General features: G+C 41.0%; 1 protein-coding gene and 1 long non-coding RNA gene across 5 annotated transcripts; one reads left to right on the forward strand and one right to left on the reverse strand.

Annotated features, from left to right (window-relative positions):
• Nucleotides 1-185: 185 nt before the first annotated feature.
• On the reverse strand, nucleotides 186-11321 carry LOC134198603 (P-selectin-like). Of its 3 annotated transcripts, none has more exons than XM_062668019.1 (11): nucleotides 11087-11321; nucleotides 10989-11025; nucleotides 10738-10920; nucleotides 6938-7123; nucleotides 5987-6157; nucleotides 3346-3522; nucleotides 1786-1869; nucleotides 1518-1697; nucleotides 1288-1464; nucleotides 672-728; nucleotides 186-606 (listed from the first exon to the last, which is right to left on the reverse strand). In XM_062668019.1, exons 1-11 carry the CDS (start codon nucleotides 11150-11152, stop codon nucleotides 314-316), a joined length of 1611 nt encoding a protein of 536 aa, XP_062524003.1. In that variant the 5' UTR covers nucleotides 11153-11321; the 3' UTR covers nucleotides 186-313. The 3 variants fall into 3 exon arrangements, with proteins under 3 accessions (XP_062524003.1, XP_062524002.1, XP_062524004.1); XM_062668018.1 differs by having other exon boundaries at nucleotides 1786-1971; XM_062668020.1 differs by lacking the exons at nucleotides 10989-11025; nucleotides 11087-11321 and having other exon boundaries at nucleotides 1786-1971; nucleotides 9997-10827.
• A 4-nt stretch (nucleotides 11322-11325) lies between these two features.
• Nucleotides 11326-12281, forward strand: LOC134198605 (uncharacterized). 2 transcript variants are annotated; one of them, XR_009972871.1, is made up of 4 exons: nucleotides 11326-11367; nucleotides 11439-11504; nucleotides 11563-11581; nucleotides 11652-12281. It is a non-coding gene; the product is annotated as an uncharacterized LOC134198605 (long non-coding RNA). The 2 variants fall into 2 exon arrangements; XR_009972872.1 differs by lacking the exon at nucleotides 11326-11367 and having other exon boundaries at nucleotides 11375-11504.
• Nucleotides 12282-15338: the final 3057 nt, after the last annotated feature.

Below are 15338 nucleotides of genomic sequence, written 5' to 3' on the forward strand. Positions count from 1 at the left end.
TCGTATTTGCCGTTAAAAGTTTATAAAATTTTAACTTTATTAACTTAAGCAAGAAAGTACTTCAATTAAGGAGATGAATTAGAACAACACCTGATGTGTTAAGCATATTAAATTTTTTGGTAAAGTTAATTTTATTCACATGTTGGGACGCTTGCAATATATATATTGTACACGACAACATAATTCGTTACTATTCGTTGAAAGAAATTTAGAAGTGGTCATAATTTCATACTATTTAATGAAAGTTATCAGCATCCATTCCTTTGTTACTATCAAGACAACTGACATTAGCAAATATAGCTGCTTTCTTCTTTTAGCAAATTGTTGATTCTGCCACATAAAAGTTTTGTGGCACTTCAAGTTGCCATTTTTCCCCGGATTTTCCGTTGACCTTGACCCCTACTTTGTACATAACTTTTTCCTGAAAGTAGGGACATCGGCACGTTCCATGTTGAGTTTGCTGGGTGACAGCAAGTGAAGCAACATTTCCAGACTTTATCTTGTGTGCTATTGCCTTGTTGGCACGGCAGACCTTTTTAACTTTAGCTTTGTATGATACTTGTCCATTCTTTTCTTGGGCTGAAGAAGTTATTTGCACTAAAACAACTACAATAGAACAAGTAGAAATTAATTCTGTTAATTAATGAAGGTCAATCGTAACTTGTTGTTACCAGCATGTCGTTTCTTATTGGCATCTTGACGTGTTTGAGTAGAATAACAGCTGCAAGCTAATATATAAACGAGGTGTTAATAATTTATTTTAAAGGTTTTTGTATATAAATTGTAGCAATTTAACTTTGCAAATCCACAGATTACCTTCATGATTAAGGTAAATTTTATCGATGGCATATGCTTAGCACAATAATTAATTAATTAATTAAGACTTTAAATTTATTTTCTACAAGAAGAATTACTTCTTAATTTTCACTTGGGCACAAGCCTTGTTAATAATTAATCAATGTGTAGCCAAAACAAAAAATACAGTTATACCAGTTTTCACAGGTTGCATATCAAGCAGTATGCCCATGCAACTAATTAAGGCGGCAGTACCGAAGAATCGGCATTCCCTGGCCATGTGCAAATTCATTTGTGGACGGGGCGAGCCATTGTTCTCTAGTGTAGCATAGCTTATGTAAGAAGCAGGACTGTGGCACCTTATCAATATTAATATTATTAACCTTATGTGACTCACGCGCGAACATCAGTATAATATCTACATTAAGCTTCAAGCGTACATACTATATAATACCAATACATGGAGAGCCGGTTTTTCTCATATTTACTTACGTTCACATGATGGTTCCTTTCCACTCCACAGCCCATTTGGCAAACAAACTCTAGAACTGTCTCCGTTTTTTATTCGATATCCTGACTCGCAAGAGTATGTCGAGATAACTATGGTATGTACCGTTCGAATGGTAACGTTGCCGTTAGTTGGTGAAGCAAGTGAATCGCATTTGCTTCCTGCAGAAGTTCTATTACATGTGAAGGTTTAAAATACGTATAATGTACAGTACCTTGACATATTGGAGGATTGCCCGACCATGTGCCATTCAATTGGCATACTCTTGTTTTGTCTCCAACAATGCGGTATCCTCGAATGCATTCGTACACGGCAATAGAATCAACCAGTCTATGAGAGCTAAGAATACTGCCATCTTTGATAGTTTCATTAGAGATATCCGGGCATTGTATTTCTGCAAATAGGGAAAATTAGAAATTTGTATTTTTCGTGTTGCTAAGGAGTAGTCCTTTGACTACACCCTAAGTTTGTAAAATACTTACGAGTGCAAGTTAGTTCAGTTCCTGACCATTTTCTGTTTTCTTGGCATCTTCTTGTTTTCTGCTTGTCGTCAGATAACTCATAACCTTGATCACAATGATACGTCACTGTACTGTTAACGTCATGCACTTCATTATTGTCACTAAATTCAAGGTATCCATTTGTGAGTTGAGGAGGTTCACAAAACGCTAAATGAAAAATTTAAGACATTAGCCAATCATCAAGATCAGTATCTTGGTACATTATCAACTAAATGTAACAAGAAAATATTAAATTAGGGTGTAAAAGTACCGAGAGTGCATGTCCCTCTTTGCACAGTCAACTGAAGTTACTTTACTAAACTACCAGCGTAAGAGAAAGACAAAATGCATGCACAGTGAGTAAGTGCATGCCTTCTATGTTCTAAGTTAGTGTAATGGATGCAGATATGGTTAGTGATATTATTGTATGTAGATAGTTGGTCTAAGTTTGTCGCCGTGAAACATTGGGGAAATGAGTGACAAAACCACTATGGACGTTGGTGCCTATACTATAGGGACGTCGGGTAGATCCGCGCCTGCACTACTTCACAAAGCACTGAAGTAAACAATAGTGCTTTGGAAATAACAAAACAGTTGAAGGAACTGAACCTAAAAATTGAAGATTTTATCGTGTTAATATTTTATTCGGCCCAACTGTCGACCGTCTAGATTTGCAACACGAGCAGTAATTATTAATATATGTATTTGTACTTTAGTTTCTCTGGAGCTAGAGATATTTTAAATTTAGCAAAACTATTAACCCGCAAGCACAGACCAGTCTAGCCAATAACATCTCCCTAGTGGCGGTGTACCTAAGCCCTGTTTACACAACATTATGAAACCCGGGCCGTATCCGGGACCATGTGTTTACACGACAACTAGTCGGTCCGAGGTGGGCAGCAAGCTCACGCGGGCACGGCTCACTTCGAATGCTCACTCGCGTGCTCTTCAAGTGATTTAAGTTATGCCATCTAGCTGGTTTAGCACGTTCTTACCATTATTTCCCTCACCTTTTCCTCAGTCTACGTATAGTACGATTTTGCGTTCCGCCATTAGATTTTGCTTACACCACGCGATTGACTCGCACTTCAGACCCTGCGCCTCTTGCTGGGTCGACCGGAGAGTATAGGCGTGTGAAAGCAAAACGTGCATGGCCTGGCCGGGACTACGGGCAAGGGGGGTCTACAGGCCCGTATCGAGCCCGGAATACAATTAAATTTAGCGGCCCCGTATAAACGCGGTTGTAGACTCTTACCAGACCTTCTCACTTTAGTGCACCCGTTCCTTCAGATTTGGTCTATATCTAGACTCTGGCTAGGTTGGTGCAAATAAAATGTCTAGTCTTTCTGCACACGTGGTTTAACATATTTATGATTTTAAGCAGTCCTGTACGTGGCCAAGAACCATACACCATGCAATGGTAAGAATAGTAACATTGTATATAGTATGCACGATTAGCGGTATCATATGCCCATAACATTTAGCCTCAAACTTAATTCTAGAGGAATGCCCATGCATGTTTTAATGTTTTCTCATACTCACCTTCGCATGATGGATGAGTGCCACTCCACAGCCCACTTGGCAAACAAATTCTAGTACTGTCTCCGTTTTTCAATAGATATCCTGACTCGCAAGAGTACGTTGCAATAACAGTAGTGTGTATCTTCTGAGTTGTAACGTTGCCGTTATTTGGCGAAAGAAGTGATTCGCATTTGTTACCTAAAGAAGTATTATCACACATTGACGTTAATTGACATTTTTCCGTCTGCAGCGGACTTAGTAACAAACCAACGAACAAGCAAACAATTTGATAAAGTGCATGTTTTAAATAAATTGAAAATACTTGTGAGACAATGAAACATTTTTCATACAAATTAGCATTACATGAAGCATGTCTTTAATAAAATAGATCATATGCATATAATAGATTGTAGCACATTGAAATATAGTGCTAACGAGTACAATGCTGTAAGTGTTGCAGCTGGCAATAGCCTGAAATTATGTCCAGACAAATTTGACTACTGTGTCTATTGTCCCATAGTTCCTAAAACTACACCACTGAGACTGAGCCTGAGACTCACAAACCCACATACAATTTACTTCTGCACTTTCTAATGCACACACACTGCCAACGTAATCATCCATATAAATGTCCAAGTAAATTTGTTAAAAGAAAATAACGTTTTCTTGCCCCTGAGACAGGCTACTTGTTGAAAGACTCTCGTTTTACTGATAAAAATGGGTAAATTAGTAAACTTTGCGTGGCGCTGTGCCACCTCTTCAGGGACCTTTCCTGAGATAACCGAGTTGTTCATGGTCTTCATTTGGTAAGTTGCCAGCAGTAATTTTGGATCTTATAATAATGCTTCAACTTGCTTGAGCCTTAGTTAAAACCGTATCAATAGTCATTGAGACATGCATAAATGCATGTGCTGTACAATTTAATATTGCAATTCTAAAACACATTATCTGCAAAGCAATCGTTTATAGCATGTTCAAGGCATGCTTTACTACTTGCTCAACAGTTTGTGCTACACGCAGGTCTTGGTAGCAGCTGTAAAGATCTCTAATCAGGACTAGTGTACAAAAGTTTATAAGCACAGGTGCAATAAAATTACTATACAATCATAATATTGCTTTACAATTGTTCCGTATACCTCCACCACTGTAGTTGGAGTACATTGTATAGCTAACAATACTCACAAATGAGTGCTCTGTAAAGCAAGTCGAATACGAATACTGTCGTTGTCAGCAAGTATTGTGGTGTATGGGTATCCCAATATGTACTATCCACCCAAACCATGCAATACCCATGCCTGGTTTTACAGTCTTTGGTAAGCAAGCAATATATCCTTTGCACCAAAGGAACTCCGTGCGAACCCTTCTGCTCTGACGTTGTGAGGCTTCCCGAAACCAAAATGCCTCGCAATCTTCTGATTGATAACTGAGGTAAGGGTCTTATAAAAACAGACAGGCACGTGATAAGCCAATAGTTCTTGGCCTAGCCAGTCTTGTCATTGTTAAGTATCAGGATGGTTGTTCCCTTAGATAACTAATCGGGCACAGAACAAGTCCTGAAACAGGAGATTGTAGCTACAAGTCAAATCGTCGTCAAAAGAAAGACATGTCGTACATTCAAATTAACCCAAAAACCATATTGTGATATAATCCATGAGACTTTCAGTGCCCTATCTATCCTCTTGAGACACAAAGTGACCTCATTCCTTGAGACTGGTACCCACTGCCACTCAGCTATCCAGTACATCTCACCATCTGGTTGACATCTCAGTCAGAAGACAAACTCACTATAATGCACCTCAGTTTGGAGGATATCACCTTAATACTGCTCAATCTCATACTCAGATGGTCAAAATCAAAATGATCTATATAGTCTGGTCACCTAATTCATTGTAAAACCATCCAACATCCCCAAACAAACCATTTCGGCAAAGCCTCTTACGATTCTTCTCGTAAAAATGTAATCACTTTAAAACTTAAATTAACAGATGCTCTTTCAGGTAATGTAATTTTTCTATGAAGCATGGAATAATCTTCTTAGTGAGAACATTTCTCTTCTTTGCGATGGCTGTGTAAACAGCGCATTAACCAACCAATTGAACCAGCACTGTCTACATTATCATGCATCAACAAATGCAAAGCTCTGCTTTTCTGGGATTCTATTCACTTGCTGTTTAAGCCCTGTCCACACCAGAATGGATCGTGATCTGATTGCGATCCGATCTGGATAGAGAGCGTCCACACTGCACGCTACCTCCACCTCATTTTGATATCACGTGACTGATGACTGATATGTACGTGTGGCTTCTTTGCTTGCGGAAAGCATTGATACAATGACAAAAGGTGAGCAAGAACAAAGACCAGTGAGGAGTGCTAGATGTTCCGACTACACACGTAGCATACGTGGAGATAACGCCCACTATTTCTAATTGGATTCAACCGATTGTGATCAAAACCACCTTGCGATGTGGATTGGATTTATCGCAATCAGATCGCGGTCCAGTTGCAAGTGTGGACAGCATTGCGGCTGGATCACCGATCGCGATCCAGTTGCCAGTGTGGACAGGGCTTTAGCTAGTGCCACTTTTATCCAACCTTTGTGTATTGTCATCTTCCCCCAAACGTAAACTGTAAGCAATAAAAATAACTATATGTCTCCACCAACCTGGACAATCAACAATGATGCACTCTATTGCTTCTTCTCTAGGTCCAAAGCAAGGTTTGCCGTCGTGCTTTGGCTCTGGATTCGTACATGTTCTTGACCGTATTTGAGAGCCAAACCCACATGACTTAGTACATTGTGAAAAATCTGTCCACTCTGTCCAACCACCATCAACTAAAAAGAACAAAAGTTGCTTCACTCTTTATCCATCATTTACACTGGTTCAGGACTAGTCTCGCGTAGCCAGACCCTTCCCTGCCCTCACACTTGCTTAATTGGAAGTATGAGAGTGGGAAGCGTAAGGTATGCAAGACTAGCTATATCACAGCAAGACAACAACTACAGTCTAAATGTATTTATGACTAATTGCTGCTGTTAAATTGTAGTTTATAACTCTCTAAGCTGCTACAAACATTTCAGTTATATTTAATACTTTCAAAACCAACTCTGATTGCCACCATTGATTTCTTAGTAAACTTGCAAACCAAATGCAAAGCAACTATCACTTGCAAATGTGCAAAATTCTAACCCTAACTCAATTACCATAGAATGAACATACCTACTATCTGTCTACATGGAACTTCAAGGTTGACAATAAAACTCATGACCTAACAATACCTAGGTATAACTACGAGCTAAACTCACCATTGGCAAGCAAGTGAGCAAGAATTTCAAACACTAAAATGCTCAATAATCATATCAAAATACTACCACTTGCTAGATCACTGAAACTCAATTGTAATTGCGATATAAGTCCCAAAGTACTATAGCATAAAATGCAATATCACCCAAAGCAAAGAAACAAGCAAAACCATGTACAGAAACGCACGCATGCACGCACATACACGTCTGAACACACACACACACACACACACACACACACACACACACACACACACACACACACACACACACACACACACACACATGCACACAAGGCATGTACACACAAACCTGAACAAGAAATGCTGTTGCAAACGCCAACGTCTAAAAAGTTCCCTTCACATGGTCTTCCTCCAGTGGAAGGAGTCGGGTTGCTACAAAGCCTTGTTCGAAGGGTTTGCCCACCTCCACACGTTTCACTGCATGACGACCAGTTTGACCAGCTCCCAAATCCGCCATGAATCACAACTAATGGAGCTGACATAAGAAAACAGTTTTCCACAAACATATTGTAATCATGATTAAGTAGATAAACAGACAGGTAGACAAACAAACAGACAAAAAGAAAGCCAATACAGACAGTTTGTATATTCTCCTTGCTGCAAGGCCCTACGTGACTACCTGTGACCCCTGTCACTACAGTACAACACACTGTAGTCCAATCAAAACAACAACACCACCAGATACTGTCCACATACTACTAGTAATTGAAATGCTACTTGGAAGACAAAATGTAACTTAATTAATAGAATACGGCGAATGTACATGTATATCAAACAAACTACAATAACAGCGAACCATTGCAACCAAACGGCATGCAGTGCTATGTAAAAAAAGAGGTCCTTCATTCTATGTAGACATGTTTCGCATACAATAATGATAAACAAGCAGCAAAAACAAGCACCACGACACTTAGGTTGATTGGTGCAAGTAAGACAGCTGCATCATTTTAGGTGTAATGAACTTAACTACAAAGTCCAAACTAGGGACTTCAATTAAAGTAGAACTCTCACCAAATACTAAAGCTTGTTGAAACAAAGATACAAGGCCAGGTATCTTCCTGCAGGAAACCTACGATCCAGACAGCCGCAGAAGCAGAGAATCGGCAACGAGTTGTTCAGACGATTCCCCATATGTACACAAAGTCTGAGAGCAGCTAGCTGTCAGGATCGTTGTGTTGTTTCTGGGCAAGTGACACTGTTAATTCACAGATGATAATATGTGCCTAAAAGTACTATTATATGAAAAGTCAGAGTAAAGTAAGCAGTTTGATAAATCTTAGATAGAGTGGGTGAAACTTATTAGGAAGATCGACAGGCATGCTCCATGACTCTGGCATGAATTGTTGATAAATAACTTGAAGCAATGAATTGTGTCTCCACAAGCACTGATTACAAACACAGACACAGACAAACAGACAGACAGACAGACAAACACACAGTAGGTTTTTAGTTTGATAGAGGGTATGTGCGATTGGGACAGTAGAGTTGCTTAGTTGTGTTGTATGTAGATTTCAATGTTGAAAACATATGTATTGGACAAACAGACAGACAGACAGACAGACAGACAGACAGACAGACAGACAGACAGGCAGGCAGACAGGCAGGCAGACAGGCAGGCAGGCAGGTTATTTTATTAGAATACATCATCTCTACACACTAGAATATATGATTTTTTCAATAATTAAAAGAAAGTGCTTCATAAACAAGTTCAACTATTTCAATGTGTGAAGCACTGACTGTATCCATCTCTGCTACCTACATTATCCTCCATTAGTCTGTTTGTTGACAACTTAGACACTTTTCTCAAAGAAACTTTCTTATTGCATTTTTGGAGAGTCACAGAAACACGTCGTCGTGAATGTGACATAAACTCTGCGTCTACTCATATTCCTTCAATGAGCCCTGCCTTTCTTCCCAGTTCATGCGGTAAGTTAGGCAGGCAGGCAGGCAGGCGGGCATAGACAGATTATTTTAGTAATTTTAATCTTTAAAGATACAACAAGCAAATCTTCAAAAGTAGGCAAATCCACATTAGTCCATTACTGTGGTCATCAATTACAACCAAATGGATTACCAAAAATGAACAACCCTATCTCTATAAATTTGTTTACCTCTCTTTGACAATGTGAGAGGCATTTGGAGTCAGTGTTATGAAAAATAAACCCTTTTCTCATTGCTCTTCTTCCTCGTCGAGTTTTACATTCAAGAAACTTTAACATATATAGGGAGTCATATTTCCTAGGAAAAGCGGTCCTCTGTATGGAGACATTTCTTCCTAGCAGGGAACACTTTCCCTAGGCATTCTGTCTAAGAGACTCGTCAAACTTTTTCTGAGGAACACTAGCTACAACCTCCAACATCTGGCAAATCCCAATCACTAAGATCAACGTCTATTATTAGTTTACTTACATCATCCAAACATTCGAAGGCAGTTGCTGCATTAGATTACAAGATGCTTGTGAAAACAAACTACTACTAGCAGGCAATACTTTTGATGTTTTGTTTTCAATGTAGTAAGACTAGCAGGAGTCAAAGAACCATAGGTTTCAGCTGATATAATTGAAAGACCACTTTACTACTGGCAACCACCTCATCTTTGTATTTGAAGAGCATTCCATCTTCCCCAGAGCGACAGCTGAATCCGGACAATAATTGTAAAATGTTAGAAATTTACATGCTAGTAACAGTGGTAAGTAGAAGAATGCAGGGCGGCCGAATAAGAGTTGGGGTGATAATCATCACCAGGACGCTTGTTACTCTATGAACAACACTTTCGCTCTTGTAAACTCCCTTTATCACCCACCAACAATGTATTGAAAGTAACGTCCTTCACAGAGTGGCATTGTTTAGATCTTACGTTAATTAAGGCATTTTTACAAGATGGCCTACAAAAATGTCAATCAGCTGATCACCTAAGCAGCAATGCAGATTGGGGATAAGATGAAAACAGAAATTCTAAGCCAAAGTAGCGATAGTGAACCTATGCCTGCATGGACATAGCAACTCCAAGATTTGGGTTGCAAATAGCTGTCTGATGTTGTGTTTATTCCAGACTGGTTCAAATGGTAAAGGGCTGGTTCAATAATTCAAAGTTGTGAAGGTCCACCTGGTGTGTGTGTGTGTGTGTGTGTGTGTGTGTGTGTGTGTGTGTGTGTGTGTGTGTGTGTGTGTGTGTGTGTGTGTGTGTGTGTGTGTGTGTGCTGCGTTAGAGTAATCCCCACCGTCCAACTTGCCTAAGTACAAGTAGTGCTTATAGTAATTTTAGATACAAGAAGCCCAAAAATCAAAGAATAGCCGTGGCTTTAACTACTTGGAATAACGATGGAAACAAAACAGTCATACTCATACCATAGTTTCCTTTCACCATCTCCTAATACATCACCCTCATTTCCGTTTTGCTATGTCACTGGTAAGATTTCAAAAAGTGGTTACAGTTGTGGTCTACTCTGCCACACTGATGACGCTTATGCAAAGCGTGAAAGAGAACAAACAATACCTGACTTGTTCTAAACAAGAAGACTTGATCTCAAGTAGATTGGCACCCCATTTGGAACCAGCACTGACCACTTCCTGTTACTACTTACTCCTGGGTGGACCCACTTAAGTGTTTACCAAAACGTCATATCCGTTGTGGTTTGACACAATCAGCTCCTGTCAGACGTCATTAGACGTCATTAGACAGCATCCCTTAATTAATTGATATGCAATGAGGTAAAGAGATGATAAATTAAGCAAAAGTTGTTAGGAATCATAGACGCCTACATCTTAGTCACCAACACGCGGCTAGTACACGCCTACATCAGCTAGTACACACCTACATCAGCTAGTACACACCTACATCAGCTAGAACACGCCTACATCAGCTAGTACACGCATACACCAGGCCCCGAACCCTACACGCCTACATCTTTTGTCACCGAAACGCGGACGTCTACATCTTTGTCACCCACACGCGCAACTCCACAGCTAAGAGTAATAAGAATTTCCGCTAACACAAAATAGATTGATACCCACAATTCAAGAGATGTGTAAACGGTTCTATACACGCACGATTGTGTTCTGAGATTACTAGATAGATACTATAAACACCTTCACATGAATGTTCATTGCAGCTGACAAAGCCTAGTCCCGATCCCTCGCAGACTTTGCCCCCATGTGATGGAGAGGGATTTGTACAAGATCTAGAGCGATATTTGCCACCTCTTCCACACGATTTCGAACACTTTGACCATAGATTCCATTCTGACCAACCACCGTCAACTGGCTGATCGTCTTAGTTAGAAACGAAACAAACAAAAAACTGAAACATTGTACTACAAAGCTGTGAGTCCGCACGTTACCTCCAGCAGGTGTCTCATGATCGCTTCTCCTAAATCTCTAAAACAGACAACAACACCTAGAGATTGCAGGCGAGTAAGTATTATGTAACTTGCACCACCTGCGGGATTGCGATCGAAACAGCAGAAAGCAGACAGAAGAGCAAAAGGCGATGAAGAAACATCATTGGCGACCTCGGAATGAGTTAACGGTATTGATTAGCGGTCTGACTACAACAATGTGTAGGCAATCTCGTGTTACATCATCAGTGCACACCTCATTAGTCAGTTAATTGATGACTTATCACATGCGTCATACGTTTTGATGTGAAGCCACAGTGCTAGTGCAAGAACTAATTTCTCCCAGTGTTAATACACACAAAGTTGCTCTAGGAAGACAATGGTAGGTCTGTTTTACTTGTGCTCTTCTTGCCTAAACATCGCTTTTGGTTTTTTCTTTTGATGCCCAAACAGATGCGTATTACGATTCGTCGTCTTATTGCAGTTATCTGCATTTCTTTGTCCTTTTCTACGTGCTAGGTAAGAGTGGGTTAGATTGTACGTTACTTTAAGTTCCTTCATTTCTTTGTGTGCTTAGAGCCAGCCAACAGAACCAGGTAAGAAACTTTGAATCACATCGTTGGAAGTCAATAGAAGACAAGGGCAGACCCATAATTCATGTTCCAGGTGTTTGCTTTGATATCGCGGACTGTGACTATAAGAAGGGCAATCCTGCCGCCGATTCTTTGATACTATATGCCGAGTGCTGTGATAACGTCAAGGGGAAGTCGTTGGCACTGAGTAATGGTTCATGCGCGGACTGTTATAAACGGGGAGCAGTTACAACTCCAGCTCCTGCGACAAATGATACTCATTATATCAAAGAGTGGACTCCTTGGCGTCGCTGTTCTCAAGAATGTGGTCCCGGGACCAGAAGCAGACAAAAAATATGTGGTCGCGCAGGCAACCTTAAAGTTTGTGAAGTGCAAGATGAAGACTGCAATCTGGGAAGCTCTCCAGGTACAACTGTTCACAAAACATATGGACTTTAGCTAGTTATTTAAACTGCTCACGTCTCCCGTGATTGGATCGTGCGTGCTTACCTATTTAAAGTTAATATTAATAGCAGCAACATATTCAAAAAGGGCGTTTCTAAGTCTCTTGCTAGGCACATTAATCTAAACAAATTTTGAAGTTCAGTTCATAAAACATGTACACAGGTACCACGCACCCCACACACAACAAACCCACAACACACAAATACACACACACACACACGCACACACACACACACACGCACACACACACACACGCAGACACACGCACGCTGACACACACACACACACACACACACACACACACACACACACACACACACACACACACACACACACACACACACACAGACACAGACACAGACACAGACACAGACACAGACACAGACACAGACACAGACACAGACACAGACACAGACACAGACACAGACACAGACACACAGACACAGACACAGACACAGACACAGACACAGACACAGACACAGACACAGACACAGACACAGACACAGACACAGACACAGACACAGACACACACACACACACACACACACACACACACACACACACACACACACACACACACACACACACACACACACACGCAGACACACGCACGCTGACACACACACACACACACACACACACACACACACACACACACACACACACACACACACACACACACACACACACACACACACACACACACAGACACAGACACAGACACAGACACAGACACAGACACAGACACAGACACAGACACAGACACAGACACAGACACACACACACACACACACACACACACACACACACACACACACACACACACACACACACACGCAGACACACGCACGCTGACACACACACACACACACACACACACACACACACACACACACACACACACACACACACACACACACACACACACAGACACACACACAGACACACACACACACACAGACACACACACACACACACACACACACACACACACACACACACACACACACACACACACACACACACACAGACACACACACACACACACACACACACACACACACACACACACACACACACACACACACACACACACAGACACACACACACACACACACACACACACACACACACACACACACACACACACAGACACACACACACACACACACACACACACACACACACACACACACACACACAGACACAGACACAGACACAGACACAGACACAGACACTGACACAGACACACACACACACACACAGACACACACACACACACACACACACACACACACACACACACACACACACACACACACACACACACACACACACACACACACACACACACACACACACACACACACACACACACACACACACACACACACACACACACAGACACAAACATGAAAAATGAAAACAAAAAACACATGCGCACAAACAAACACAAGAACACGTATGCGCACACACACGCACACTCATACACATGTGCACGCACAAAAACGCTACAATACAACTCACATCATAATCTATCGCCCCAACACGCAATTAATTAATCTAGTTGTTTCATGCAGTCAGTCTAGTTTCCTGGGTTCATTTCTCCAGCTCTCTATTTTCTCTACACCGTTGCAGTTTCTGATAGCAATCAAGTCATTTATCATTAAATATATTATGTAATGCATAGAAGATGGAAATTGCGCTGCAAAGGCAAATTTACACCCGCGACACACTAGCAAAACGTGATTGCTTGCTGCAGTATACGTACGTAACATGCGGCCATTCGTTTCTGGTGTTTCTGAAATAGAAAGTTTCTTTACGTAAGTTAGGTTGATATGAGTTGGAAGACTGATCGACCTGAGGGATTGGTGATAGTAAAGCGTAGATGTTTGCCATACATCTACACCGGTATTTCCGGTCACGTAGTCGAGGGAGAGGTCATGCAATCAGAGACACGGTAGACTAGCGGAAGCCAGACCAAACAATGCTACTAGTGTCAGTATTGCGCAATGACTGTGGTTGCATGAGGTTGCAGTTACTTCAACACAATATTGTGACAACAGACAGACAGTAGAGCGGAAAGATTTCTAACACTTCAACACGGAAGTGGCTAATGAGGTCGTGATTGCAACAATTGTGGTCCTTACATCGATCCTAGGAGTGCAGTAGCAAGCTGACAAAATGAGAACGGGCCTAGCGCACGCTAATGGGTGTGGCATTCTAACGTGCGTTATTACATATTTACTTCAAACGGTTACCTTCTTACGCTCATATTTCTGTGTTTTCCAAGTTTGAAACAAGCCCAGTATCAACTACGTGTTCAAATATTTCTAGATATACGCAGTCTATATTCACAAACGGAAACAAACTCAATGGCAACTTCTCTAGCGCTTAATAAATCGGTAAATTCTTTATGTACGTGAAGCGTCATCAGGTGGTTTAGTCTGCCTTGACGAATCGTAGAACGGAGGTATGTCTTTACTCTCCGCAAAGCACTAAAGGACCGCTCACTAGTAGTATTTGTGGCGGGCACAACTAGTACAAGCGTTACAACCCTACACACTTATGAAATGAGCAGCTTCTTAGATGACGAAAAATTTGTAAAAGATTCTATGACACTTGAAATGCTATGCGGCATATCTTCAGAAGGATAGTCAACTGCTAAAATTTGTAATTGACACCTGAGTGTGGACTTGGAGAAGTCATCACCATAGAAATCACAAAGTTCAACTCAGCCTCAATTTCTTTGCCTCTGATAGCTTTTAATAGAAGTCCTCGCAAATTCTTGTATGTATTGTAGGCCATCTGGTCATATCGAGACTTAATGCAGTTGGTCTCTAAATCTAGGGATTCCAAATAGTGTACTCTGTAATGGTCTTTAAGAGAATCATAATGATCAGCAACAGACGCTCCGTCTTCAATCCGTCTGACAACCTTTCTCTTTCTTGGAACAGTTGGTTCTCCCAGTTCGAAAGAACTTCTCTCAATTTCAAGCTGTTTCCAGAACAGCTCATAACTCTCGTCATTTCGCAATGTCTGTAGCGTTGCAACAGTTAACCCTGCTAATTCTTTGCTCTTGGATGTAGATAACTCATTATGTTGCAGTTTTCTGCTAAGGTTATCTGTGTGTCGTATAATGTGTTCTCCTAGTTTAACACGGAGGAATGTAAAGCAGGGCATCTGAGAAGCAACACCCCTTATTATAGCAACAGCTTCAAAGTCATTCGTACTTTCCAGGCTCTCTTCTCACAGCTGGGTTAACACTTGCCAGTTTGATATAATACTATGCAATGGATCGGCCCGAACAGTCCAC

This window comes from Corticium candelabrum, chromosome 2 (assembly GCF_963422355.1).
Source record: "Corticium candelabrum chromosome 2, ooCorCand1.1, whole genome shotgun sequence".
NCBI lineage: Eukaryota > Metazoa > Porifera > Homoscleromorpha > Homosclerophorida > Plakinidae > Corticium > Corticium candelabrum.

Bases quoted from the DNA above. Each gene is read 5' to 3' on its own strand.
- LOC134198603 (XM_062668018.1), bottom strand. From the start codon at position 11,152: ATGATGTTTCTTCATCGCCTTTTGCTCTTCTGTCTGCTTTCTGCTGTT. The intron at 1,465-1,517 runs GTACTGTACATT...GAACTTCTGCAG, and splicing joins CAATCCTCCAATATGTCAAG to GAAGCAAATGCGATTCACTT. The intron at 607-671 runs GTAACAACAAGT...GTTCTATTGTAG, and splicing joins CAATAAGAAACGACATGCTG to TTGTTTTAGTGCAAATAACT.